Source organism: Procambarus clarkii, chromosome 25 (genome assembly GCF_040958095.1).
Source record: "Procambarus clarkii isolate CNS0578487 chromosome 25, FALCON_Pclarkii_2.0, whole genome shotgun sequence".
In the NCBI taxonomy this organism is placed as follows: Eukaryota; Metazoa; Arthropoda; class Malacostraca; order Decapoda; family Cambaridae; genus Procambarus; species Procambarus clarkii.
In genome coordinates, this window is record NC_091174.1 from 42,059,968 (window position 1) to 42,073,625 (window position 13,658).

Sequence of the window (13,658 nt, forward strand, 5' to 3'; positions counted from 1 at the left end):
TCGATCGCTGCCTCAAGACTCACTTTTTGGCGGGCTACGGGACTCAAAAGATGCCCGCCTACCTCCCCCCTTGTCTTGGCCGATCAGATTAAAGCCGGCACAGCCTATCATGCCGCTCCAAATCACAGCTTTTCGCGCCCAAAACGTCACCCGAGGCCGAGATGCCTAAACGAATCACAGACGCCCTCGCCATGAGGTGTCCCGTGACGTCATAAGGCGGGGAGGCCTAGGTGGGGGAGGCGACGTTCACCCCTCTGTCCCCCCACCCCCCATGAAACCGTTGGCTCACGAGTTCAAGTACCCCCTCCTACCATACTTACTCTTCCAAGTCCCATTTCTCAGAAAACAGGATCAATTCTATACCTCTCCCCACAGAGCAGTCACAGACTCCTGGCTAGTCTAAAAAGACAGATCTAAGCATAAGTTTTTACCCAACATCACACAAGTGCATGTAGTGTGAAAACTTTTTGTCTAGAACGCACTAGAGCGACTCTAGCCTAATCTAGAAAACTAGAAAAACTAGCTGAGGGAATTTCCATTCCCTCACACACACTACATCACCGAATCGGGCATTCGGTGATGTAGTGTGTGAGATCAAATCCCAGTTCCTGCTCACAGAGTTTGCACCTGGAGTGCTCAGGACTGGGAGATCTGTCACCTGTAGCCACCTACCACAGGTAACGGTAACCCAACCTGATCCTGGCAACCACTGTGTCGCACAGTCTGGTGGACGTTTTGTGCTGCCTATTTAAACATAGGTTTCAGATCTGAACAAATCATGTCTTTTTATACTGGTGCTTTCAGGTCGGTGGGAGTCAGTAATTTGTCTCATATCACACCTGATTTTTTTGGAACAGTAGTTTTGACAGCAGAGATGGTGTGAGATTTTTTTCTATGCTTACCTCCCTTAGGAGGTGGACCTCAAGCATAAGGAACTGCACACTGCAGATATTTATACTCTAAATCATGAGACCAATAGTAATAGGAAAAGCGGGAGCAAACTGCCAGGCTTCCACCACAAGGGTGAAAACCTATTCACTTGGGCCGCTGGTTCCTCCTAGTTAAATAGGACGTTAAAACCAATAAAGAGTAATCGACGGGTTCTCACACCATATTTTATTTTGATGTGTGGCGCTATGAATTGGAATTCGAATTTCCCAAGAACAGCCGTCATTAAAAAAGATCACATTCGCAGACAATCGTATAAAGCAGAACGTGGGTGGAAAAGGATGGTTGAAGGATTAACATCAAAGACCGTTTTCTATAACAATTTAACAATTTATTAACACGAGACTAAAATACTAAAACATCGAATTTATGTTACGTTAATATCCATCAAGTGGCACTATAACAACAGCTAAGTAGCAACGACTCCGGTCCATTGCTGTGCGGCTGCATACTGAACTAACCTGAACACAGGTGTGCCCCACTGACGACGCAATATTGCAAACAAATCATTCACAAGCCTAAGTTTACACAACAGTGAGTGATTCGTTACGTTACTGTCCATCCAGTGGCACTTGCAAGACAGCTATTCAACAGCCCCTCGCACTGCAGGCTGATTAAATGAACTAACTGAACAATGGTGCCAACTGATGACACAAGCTTGCAATCAATATTGTCACGGCTTCACGGTGACCAGATACTATAATCACAATCTTACGGGTCCTCCAGCCCTCCAGGCTAGATTCCCTAGTAACTAGGCGGGTAGTAAAACACTGACTCCTCCTATCACAACTTAATGTGAACACTCTTGCAGCTCCATGTAAGAAGTTGCAAATGTAAACAAAACCGGGCAAGGTGGGATTCTGAGACACTTCTCATTGTTTGGAATGGCAGTGACCCTTCCCCTGAACATTACACCTTCTTTGGACATTTTATCCCATGAAGTCCCATAAGACCTTGGGTATCCCCCCCCACTGTTGTTTGTTACAAGTGCCACGGTACTCATCATATCTCTACGTACTGTTAACATGACCCTGTGTGTGGGCTCTGTGCTCAACAGTACAATACAATGAGGTGTCCTCAAAGGGACCACCCTACCCTTGAGGACGGGGAGGAAGCCTCTCCTCGGTCCGGAAGTGTCCCAGGTGTTTGCATGAAGGCGTAGATGTTTGGTATCGTGGCTGCCTTCGACCCCCCGTCCTCTCTAACACGAGCAGGAAGCCAGTGGCGTCTGGTCCAGCTGCAGGAGGCACCCAGCAGGAAGCTCTTGATGTCACCTCTAGTACGCAGTTTCCAACCATCGACGGACTAAAGCAAACAAGCCAAGATACAGAAGAAATTGACTGGTTAAAAAAGATTACTGAATTGGAAATTAAAATACAAACATTAGAGACGAATCTGCCCGGTGATAGCTGTAAAGTGAATCATGCTAGCGATAGTGATCAAGTAAATTCTCCCAGCACCAGTAGTGATGCGAGTGATATTTTTTTTTTTTTTTTTTTTTTTTGCAGGGATATTCCTGCGCGGGTCCTAAGCCTCTGGCTGGCCCACTAAGTGTTGCTTGTTTCTGTTTTACTAGGGCGGAGTATGAATATTTATGACTCGGAGTGATAATGTTGCAGCTGTTGAGGCTACTCCACCTATCTCTACGGAACGTGAGTGTCAAATCTCCATGGGGAATGGTGTTAGAGTAGTCATTGATTCCTCACTGACACCCCCCACTAGATCATAATAAAACCCTTGAGTTGATTACAGATAAAGAGTTTAAGAAAACACCAACTGCTCCTCTGGTTAAACGCATCCTACGCAAAAGTGACATTACTCAGGACACACGGGACAAAGTTGCTTATGTTGTTGAAGTGTTTAACGAGCTTAAATGTTACCTTAATTCCCTTGATACTTAACCATGGCTCATCAAACAAAACCAATTAAGTATCTTTCTTGGAACATTCGAAGTGTTTATCTTCGGATAAATGACGTAATCTTGAATGTTAAAATGAGAGACGTGGATGTGATCTGTTTACAGGAACTGGAAACTGACCTGTGAGATTTATATATATTTACTTTACGTGAATTTATATAGAATTTATATTTACATTAACTTATATATTTCAATAGCAATTTGTATGATGTTAAGTGGACTGTATTTCTGCAATAATCACACAAATCGATCCTCTACACATTAGGGGGGGGGGGTTTATATTGAATTTATATATATGCAGCCAATTAAACTACAGTATTAAACTACATATATTAGTATACATTGTGGAGGTTACTTATCTAATTATACAGCAGGCTTTGTTCACCAGATATAACTAGGATGTAGACACCAAATTTCCTCGTGCGAGGTAGCTTCCATCACCCAGTAACTGGTACACAACGTTTGCTTCCTCTTCTTGACCTGTCAAAGGCACTAGCTGTAAAGCCAGAATCCTAATATATGACAGCTATATCAGAGAAAACACTGTACAATGAATCAGATAAGGACCAAGGCTTAATTACCTTTTTATTAAGAGGCTGTTCGCATTCTAATCGGTCCACCCTATCTACTGACATTAATGGTCAAAAATGATTAGATAAATGGGTTTCGGCAGAACACTTTCCTTGTATTTGTTGACAGCGTGTTGATGATGGAAGACCTTTGGTTTCCAAAGCACTTCGTCCAAGAGAAATTAACAGGAGCCGTTTACTCCCGTGCACCTCTGGTCTCAACAATGGCTGACCACTCCCTCACCACTACTGGCCTACATTGTCCAGATATCAGAAAGTGATAGAAGGGTCATATTTACTCTATTTTAATACTGATAATTAAATTAATTCAAATGAGATGTTTTTATGATGGTAAAGTCCAAAGACTAATGTATTTAAGAATAATTCCCAGCAGAATAGCTGATGAAATTATAATAGTATGTGGCAATGATATCCCGTTTTCTATAGACGGAAAGTTCCACTACAAATTACATTTTCTATGGGTAACTTGTGTATACAATGGCAGCAATATTATCTGCAATTGCTTGTAATGCTATTAAATGGTGTCGGATTTTCTGACATAATTCTCCCGGGGGCTGCTCACGGGTCGAAGTCCTATTTAGAACAGATGAACACCGATACTCCTCCTTTGAATTATTAGATTAATTTGATGTTAGTAATCACACATTTGTGCGTCTGTTCGTACAGGACGGATGTCCTGTATTAGAGTTGCAGGGGTTAGAAGTCTAATGCGATTTCATTTCCCTGTTAACTCTTGAAAGGCTAAAATTCAAGCCTAATTACATATTATTTAGCTCGGAAGACTTAATGTGATCAAGTACTACAGTCAAGTATGATTCAGGGACTGCAGTGAGATCAGTGACATTAGATATAACTTGAAGCTTGTTCAGGTAACTGGTCACTGATATATAAACACTGAGGCCCATGGAATACATCTTGATTAAATAATAAATGAAATCAGTCATCAGATTTATTGGGGTTTAATTTAGTTAATTGATTCAGAGGATTGAATAGCCCATCATTAAAGTAAAGAATGGTTCTGAGACTGCAGTGGGTTCAGTGACATTAGTCTCAGTGACTTGTAGCTGTTTTAGGCTACTGTTCACTGATTTGCCACTGAGGCCTCATGAACTCATCTTCAGCTTTAAATGATGATATTAACATCAACCTCTGTTGGTATAGTCAGCTGTAATCTCCTGTAATCTTGGGTATCACAATAGTCTATGTTGTGTTACTTGAGACACCTTGCACATCTCCCTAATTCCTGGAGTCGTTCAATACGAGTGTCTCTGGTTGGATAATTAGCACCACAGTATGTTGAATGTTTCTTTTTGCAGAACATACATGTCCCCCAGCCTACTGCACGTTTGGAAGTTACCGGTTTGGGTGAACTAGTAACAGTAGGCTTGGAGGATTCTGCTGCATTGCCAGATTTTCAGCAACTTGATGTTAGAGTAATTGGTTGATGTTTATTTGGGGTAGTTGTTTTACCCTTTAATTGACTCTTATTTTCTATTTCTGAAGGCTTGCATGAGGCTTTAACTACCTCATTTGCACGTCGTTTATGATGGAAAGTAAACCTTCAGTGATGTCCTGTACTGTCAGGATGGTGTTATGTTGATGTGCATATAATTCATCTAGTATATCGCTGGACAATTTTCGTTGAAGGACTACTTTAGTCATCAATTCACTAGTAGTTATATCAACCTTAAAACTGAATGTTCTTAGTAGCGACTCAAACTCCATGCTGAAGGATTGTAATGAGTCAGCAGTCTGATCAGGTTGAGGTAAATCCAGCAATTGTAGTACTAGATGTATGACAGTTTTCTCATTGCCAGCATTATTCATATTGGCTAGTTGGTTAAGCCTTGTGGGGCTTGTACTTGGGCTGCTCATAATACTGAACAAGTACTGATGGTAGCCTAGGGTAAAATTCTGCACTCACTAGGCGATAATCCTACCTCTACTAGAGGTTAGCACTTAAAATTAATACACATTATATATATACAATCATACACACTAATGATTTGAGTGATAAACCAGACTCACTGGAAGTACCTTTAGGTTAGCTCTTCTATATCACCCTAGGATGGTATAGACACTAATTAATCACTCAAAGGTGTAATGATCATAAGTAAATTATTATGCACACACAACTCAACTCGAGCTGGTAACAATTATACCCAAAATAGGGTCTGCACCATTCATTAATGGCGCTAGGTTGTTCAATATAGTACAACTAGACTATGGTAATAATGGGACTAGGATGAACAATAAATTGTTCAACTAGTCAATGTTAATATGGGACTAGGTTATATATAAACACTAGTCAATGTACATCCTACCCTGTTGTGGGTTGGCAATTGGTAAATATTATATTGTGAACACTAGTGCAATATATATTAAATAATTCTCAATTTTGGAGAAATAATATACACAATTATTGCTGATAGCCTCTTAATTAGCCTCTATGAAACTTCTAATATTATCAAGAAGTATTAAATATTATTAGTGACCTCGCGAAATTAACTCCACAAAATTCGTGGATAATTTAACGCCACGAAATCCGTGAACAATCTTGCGAGGACACAGCCACTAATTTGGCTGGCTTCAATATTAGCGCCTGTCATCTCACGGAATAACACGCAACCAAATATCTGTGGGTGACCCTGAAACCGCTGACTGAAGCTGGACTGAGGGGCTCTTGAGCTCGGTCGAGGCTACGCTGCTGTCTTTGACTGCCTTTGTATAAATCACACAGCACTAGTATATTTAATGAATCCACTGGTTAACTGGTTCATCCAGTACTAAGATGACCAAATAATCTGTCATCCGACTCGAAGATGACCAATAATGTGGGTTCAAAGGACCAAATAATCTGGTTCCGAAGTTCCAAATAATGTGGGAACCGACCAGTGAGATTTATATATATTTAATTTATATGAATTTATATAGAATTTATATTTACATTAATTTATATATTTCGATAGCAATTTGTATGATGTTAAGTGGACTGTATTTCTGCAATAATCTCACAAATCGATCCAGTACACATTAGGGGGGGTTTATATTGAATTTATATATATGCAGCCAATCAAACTACAGTATTAAACTACATATATTAGTATACATTGAGGAGGCTCTTTATCTTATTATACAGCAGGCTTGGTTCACCAGATATAACTAGGATGTAGACACCAAATTTCCTCGTGTGAGGCAGCTTCCATCACCCAGTAACTGATACACAAAGTTTGCTTCCTCTTCTTGACCTGTCAAAGACACTAGCTGTAAAGCCAGAATCCTAATATATGACAGCTATATCAGAGAAAACACTGTACAATGAATCAGATAAGGACCAAGGCTTAATTACCTTTTATTAAGCGGATTTTTATTGTGTCGGATTTTCCGACAGGAACCATATACGTCCACAATTATCAAGAAGGTCCCACCCAGGATACCTGGGTATATAGCATACAACAATGATATTGGAACAGGTTTACTCACGTATATTAAGAGTGGATTAATCTGTAAACTAATTAAAAATCACAGGAGTGATAGTATACATTATCAAAAATTCAAATTACAAACTGCAAATAGCCATTTCCTACTGTATAACATATATGGACGATATAGTGTACTTAATGCAGACCTGCTACCGAAACCTACAGGTAACACAGCTATGTTATGTATGAGTGACTTTAATGCTCGCCACACTGCTTTTGGTGATGTTCAGTGTAACAATAATGACAGGGTCTTCTTAAAATACCTTACTGATCATAATGTGGAGGGAACCACATTCAAAGTGCCTGCGAAAGGAGACATTTTACAGTATAGGCAGGGCTGTGCCCTGATTGGTGGACGGCGATGGCGCACAGCCTACCCGCGCAGGTGGGGAGAGCCAGATTTGAACTACATGTGACCCCGTGCGGACGACGCCTACCCGACACCACTGGCACTTAGGATATGTGCCCATAGAACCCCTAAAGAGGCCTTGACTCCCTCTATCCTATCCTTCCTGAGGAGCCTAGACTTGCTCCACCTGCCCTACCAGACCTACCTCCCCCTACGACGACAGTTCAAGGTGAAATATTACTGTACTATTGTTGTAACACGTGGGGTCACCTCCACATTGGCGCAGTGAGTAAACGTTCCCACGCGGTGATCAAGAGGACCTCGCCAAGATATCTGCATCATCGTTCTGCCGACTTCCGTCAAGATGTCTTAGTGTTCAACGTTTCCAGTCTTGAATTACTGTGCTTTGGTTGCACCATAGATGTTCTTCGGCTTGTTGTTCAATAGCGGTGCCCAAGATATTTCAGTCCCTGTTTTTTTGCGCATGTACTTTATTCCACATCTCGTGCAATCCCCAAGATTCTCCATAAGTTCCAGTTATCAGTGTTTTATACGGATTACTTCCCTGGATTTTTTGGATTTTATTGTCTTGTCCCCCAAGCACCGATTCCCGCGGTCCCTAAGTTCTTTGAAGAAGGGGAGACAAGTACCACCATTCACACGGAATACGGGCCACCGTTCATGAGCATATCCGACCTGTATTGTTTACGAATCCGCTCGCGGAGGATTTCAGGCTGTCGTTCCCGAGCGCATCCGTCTCCAGTGTGTTTATTACAGCGACGCCGGTTCCAGCTCTGCAGGGTGCTTGCTACAGGTCTGTTACTTTCTCATTTCTACTGTTAGCTAGACGTAACCTGTTCTAGGCTTTCTACAGAAGTAACGGCTCAAGGGGAACAAATACATTAAGTAAGCCAGTGAGTTTGTGTTCATGCCAGATTTAAGGTGGATGGAGATCCGCCCTGCACACAGTTCCCCACGTTCACCTGAAAAAAGTGTTTTTGAGAACCCTCAGCCCAGTGCTTATGAAAATCAGGCACGTTGCTAGTTAAAGTTCCTCAAAGTGTCTGCCATATCAGATTTTCCAGTTTTGCAAGTGCAGTAAGTGTCCAGTTTTTGTCTAAGCCTCAAGTGATTTAGGTACCAATTAAGTGTGCAGTGTTTTATGTTGCTTGAAATCCACCTGGCCCCATCATTTACATTATTGACTGTGCAGTGCTTATTTTTCCTTGTGGAACATTTATCTCTATCTCTGAACATTGGAACCTTAAGTGTGGCCATTGGTGTCTGTGTTTTTTTGTTGTTGTTTGTTTTTTGTTTGGTGTGATATACATGTGAGGTGCCTGGCCCCAGATCTAAGGCTTATTACCAGGCGTGGCACGATATATTTGAGCTTTAGTTTTCGACACCAGAACAATGGCTCCAATCAAGATAAACTCTGCTTCGGCTGCTGAGCTGCAGCTGCTACCGGGTGTAGGAGATACATTGGCCGCTCGCATTATCAAGTTTCGGTATCGCCACGTGATTACGGAGGACAACATCTACAATATCAACCGCCTTCGGGCCACACCCGATTTGATGGCTGCTATATCGTTTGAGGTGGACCCGTCCCAACAGGGCCCCGGGCCCTCAGGTCAGGGGGCAGGAAGTCGTTCATCGTCCTCGACCAGCAAAACGGGTACCCGCCGTTCCTCTAGGGGTGCCGCCAGCGGCGGACAGCATGGACACCGACCTCAGTCACCGGCCTACTCCAGGGCTAGTGGCCTGCAAGGTACTCAGCAGGGGAGCCCCTCCCACCATCGATCGGCTCGATCAAAGAGACGGCCAGCTCGACACTCGTCACACAGCTCTCGGACTTCCGATTCGGATGCCTCTCTATCCCGCAGCAGGTGGACAGGTTATCACCAACAGAAAGAAACCTTCCGCACACCACCTCGGGCGTTGGATTATGACGGGAAGTCAGATTGGGCCACCTTCTACCCCCGTTTCACGTCTTATGCCTCGGAAAAGGACTGGAGCGGGCCTACGTTATTGACACAGTTAGGGTGGTGTCTCAAGGGTAAGGCGAGTGATTTTTACAATCACTTACTGGACAGAGAACCGTCGATTGATTATAGTCGCATGATGCATAAGATGATCAAGCGATTTGGCGATAGGGAAGTTTTGGATGTAGCCATGATGAAGTTTAACCAGGCTCAGCAGGAACCAGAAGAGGATATCGCTGATTGGGCAGATAGGGCCCATCACGTGGCTCATCGGGCCTACAAACACGTGCCATGATGGGAAGTGGAACAAATTGCAGAAATGAGATTTGGCCAGGGATTACAGGACAAGACCCCTGGCGGAATACATTGCCAATGCAAGGAATTCGTCAATGGAGGAGGCTATTGACCGGGCCCAAGCCTTCCAGCACAATGCCGTAGCAATCCACGGCTCCGCAGGTTCAAGCAGGCACGACTCCCATCTCCGCGGGTCCCAGGGGCCAGCAGTAAGAGTGAATGCAGTAGGCAGGTACTCCCGGTATGAGCAACCACCCAGGAGTAAGGACGCTTCTCGGCGCTCGACACCGGGCGCCTCACCGGCTACCAATCCCGCAGGCCGTGGAACCGGCACTCACCACCCGTCGAGTGCAGGCTTGTGTCATTCATCTTCCATGGACACAGAGACGAAACTGGACGTCTTGGTAGCAGGCTTCTCAGAACTCAGCAGGAGATTGGACCAGGTGTGTGAGGGTTTGAGGCGTCTCACGACGGCCATCCTATCGCCGCATAATCGTCGTCCCCCATCTCCCAGGCGACCGCTGCAGTGTTTCAGATGTAGGAAAGAGGGTCACGTGGCTCGGGATTGTCCGGAATCTGGAAGTGACGGGGAGGAAAGCCGCCGGCTCAGGGACCCCCTGGGCAACAAGCTGCGCGTTTCATTTGAGGACGAGAAAGAGTCTTTAAACGCGGCCGGGTCAGCCCAGTCGGCCTAACTCCGACCCAATGTACAACAGGCCTAGAAACTGAGAACACGATAGGGGCGGGCCAAGGGACGTCGGACACGGAAGAGCAGGATTGATTGATTGATGAAGATTAAGCCACCCAAGAGGTGGCACGGGCATGAATAGCCCGTAAGTGGTGGCCCTTTCGAGCCATTACCAGTATCAAAAGATGGTACTGGAGATCTGTGGAGGCGCAACTGCACCCTGCGTGACGGGAGATGTCTCCCGGACCAAGTGGTGACCAAATGGTGGAAGAGCAGGATGGGGGAAGAGATCATATAACCATCAGACAGCTCAGATCCGGCTCTATGTTTTGGATCCCAGTCCAGATCGGGGACGTGAAGGTCAAGGCGTTTGTGGATACAGCGGCCGAGGTCATAATTATCTCCCAGGAGATCCATCAACGGTTGAACCCACCACCCCAGGTGATACAACACATAACCTTAAGCACGGCGGGGAAACGAATGCACCTTACGGGAACACTGGTGGGCCCCATCCCCTTGCTGGTTGTGGGACGGGAATACACTGTGGGAGTGTATGTGGCGCCTATTGCAGACGACATGTTGCTAGGGCTCGATTTCATGAAAAGATACGGTGTCAGTATAGTCCTGGACAAGTCCCAAATGATATTACAGGGACAGGTGACTCCTATGAAGTTAGAGACGAAAGATGAGCCTAACCCTAACCTAGCTCCGTGCATCGCTAAGGTAGCAGTGTCCCAATACACTGTTATCCCACCACATTCAGTGGCCAGGGTCAAATGTGAAATGGACAAAAGTATGCCCCAGTGTATAGTGGAGCCCCTGGAGGATGGGCAGGTGCCAGTGGTTCACACACTCCATCAGGATGGAGGAATCCTGAAGGTATGTGTACTCAACGTAACAGGACAGAATATTACATTAAAGAGGCGGATGCATGTGGCCAATGCAGAGGCAGTATGGGAAATTCTACCGGGGCCGGGTCCAGCGGTAGCAGCAAGGGTAGTGGGGAGGGTACCGAGTGAAACTCAAGTCAAACTACCTGCCCATATGATGACCATGGTACAGGACGTCGAAGAAACGCTGACAGCAGAGCAGGCAAGCCAACTGACCCACCTGCTATGGACCTTCCAGGACATCTTTGCCGCAAGTGAATTTGACCTGGGATCGTTCAAGGAGGTATCTCACCGCATCGACACGGGTAATGCAAGACCCGTGAAGTAAAAAATACGACGAACGCCCGCATGCTTCGCACAGGAGGAGAAAGGACACCTTCAGTGCATGCTCGACGCGGGCATCATCCAACCGTCAGTATCTGAGTGAGCATCGGCACCAGTTCTGGTAAGGAAAAGGGATGCGTCAGTTCGGTGGTGTGTAGACTATCGAGGGTTGAACTCTCGCACCATAAAGGACGTGTACCCACTCCCTCTAGTCGATGAGTGCCTGGACACCTTGGCGGGAAACGAATGGTTTAGCAAGCTAGATGCCAACTCGGCCTATTATCAGATCAACATAGCAGAAGAAGACCGGAAGAAGACGGCATTCATAACAAAGTACGGACTGTTTGAATTTAAGAAAATGGCCTTTGGTCTCTGTAATGCTCCGGCTACCTACGCCAGGGTCATGAACTTGGTGTTGCGGGAGGTAAATTGGGAAACTGTGCTAGCATTCTTGGATGACATCCTGGTGCTGGGCGATTCATTACAAAGCCACCTCTCCAGCCTAGCACAGGTATTTGAGAGATTCAGAACCTATGGTTTACGCCTGAAACCACAAAAATGCGCCCTCTTTAAGAAGCGGGTTGAGTTCTTAGGCAGGATGGTTAGCAGCGCGGGACTAGAACTGGGAAAAGAAGCGATAGATACAGTGGTGAAATGGCAGAAGCCTGGGTCATCCAAAGACCTGGAAAGATTTCTGGGACTGGCCAACTACCATCGGGCCTTCATAAAGGGATTTGCAGAGTTAGCCGCACCCCTATACGCACTGACCGGCGGAAACAGATTCGAATGGGGAGACAAGCATCAGGAGGCCTTTGCAGCTATCAAAATGGCCTTAACTACAGCTCCGGTGCTGGGATTACCTAATGGACATGACCCCTTCATCCTGGACACCGATGCCTCCGACTGGGCAATAGGAGCGGAGCTGCTACAGGTTCAAGGGAAGAAAGAAAAGGTAATTGCTTATGCCAGCTTCGCATTGACCACAGAACAGAGAAGGTATTGCACCACGAGGAAAGAGTTATTGGCAGTAGTCAGGTTTACCAGGCTTTTCCGGCACTATCTCTTGGGGCGGCCTTTTACCATACGCACTGACCACGGCAGCCTGGTCTGGCTGATTAGGTTTAAGAACCCCCAGGACCAACTAGCACGTTGGCTGGAGGAGCTGAGCCAATTTGATCTAAAAATCCAACATAGAGCAGGTAAAAAACACAACAATGCAGACTCTTTATCCAGGGAGGGAGGCGCTCAACAGGCATGTACCCACTTTCGCCAGGACGTGCCAGTGCAGGACCTGCCGTGTGGAGGATGCCCATATTGTCGCAGGGCACATCAGAACTGGGCGACCTTCCAGGAGACGGTAGATGACGTCGTCCCACTGGCTACGGGGTCGTTCAGATGTGCATGCAATGTTCAGATCCGGGGGACGATTAGACAAGTGAGCACTATAGCCCCTATTGAAGACTGGTGGTCGGAGGATTCCAACTTGGCTGTCTTCCCATGGGACCCTGGTGAAGATGGCCGAAGAAAGCCTGCGGAGACGCTGGATAAGGAGGAAGACGCAGTGGCCCCAGAAGTAGTAGGCATTAGGATCATCACCAGAACAACGGCGGACAGGCTAGGTTTGCATTTACTCGAGTTACAGGAGCAGACGGAGACCCGGACATGAGAATGGTAAGAGAATGGGTGGGAGGCCGTCAGCCAACAGATGGGGACCTGTTCGGAGCCAGTCCTGCAACAAAATACTACTGGTTGAACAAAGAGGCATTTCTCATGGAAAATGGGCTTTGGTGGTGGCACAAAGTAGATCAGGAGGGGGGGCCGCCCAGAAGCTTTTGTATGTACCCACCAGCCTGAGGCAGGAGGTACTGAATCTGTGCCATGATATACCTGATATGGGCCACCAGGGCCGAAACCGAACAATGGAGCGGGTCAAATCAAGGTACTTCTGGTACGGGCTATCAACGGATGTTGCAAACTACATGGCATCATGCCACTACTGTAGTATGAACAAAAAAGCATCCAAGACCAGCAGGCACGAGCTGCTTAAGTACCATGCGGGTGCACTAATGGAAAGGGTACACTTGGACATTTTGGGACCATTGCCTAAGACTCCGAAAGGCAACGAATATCTCCTGGTGATGGTAGATCAGTTCACTAAATGGATTGAGTGTGTGCCACTACCGTCCCAGACGG

At 45.7% G+C, this 13,658-nt stretch overlaps 1 protein-coding gene across 1 annotated transcript; it reads left to right on the forward strand.

Moving 5' to 3' along the window:
* Positions 1 to 10,485: 10,485 nt before the first annotated feature.
* LOC138368588 (uncharacterized) lies at positions 10,486 to 13,131 on the forward strand. The gene is made up of 2 exons (XM_069331116.1): positions 10,486 to 11,446; positions 11,678 to 13,131. The coding sequence occupies exons 1-2, from the start codon at positions 10,486 to 10,488 to the stop codon at positions 13,129 to 13,131; spliced, it is 2,415 nt and encodes an 804-aa protein (XP_069187217.1).
* Positions 13,132 to 13,658: the final 527 nt, after the last annotated feature.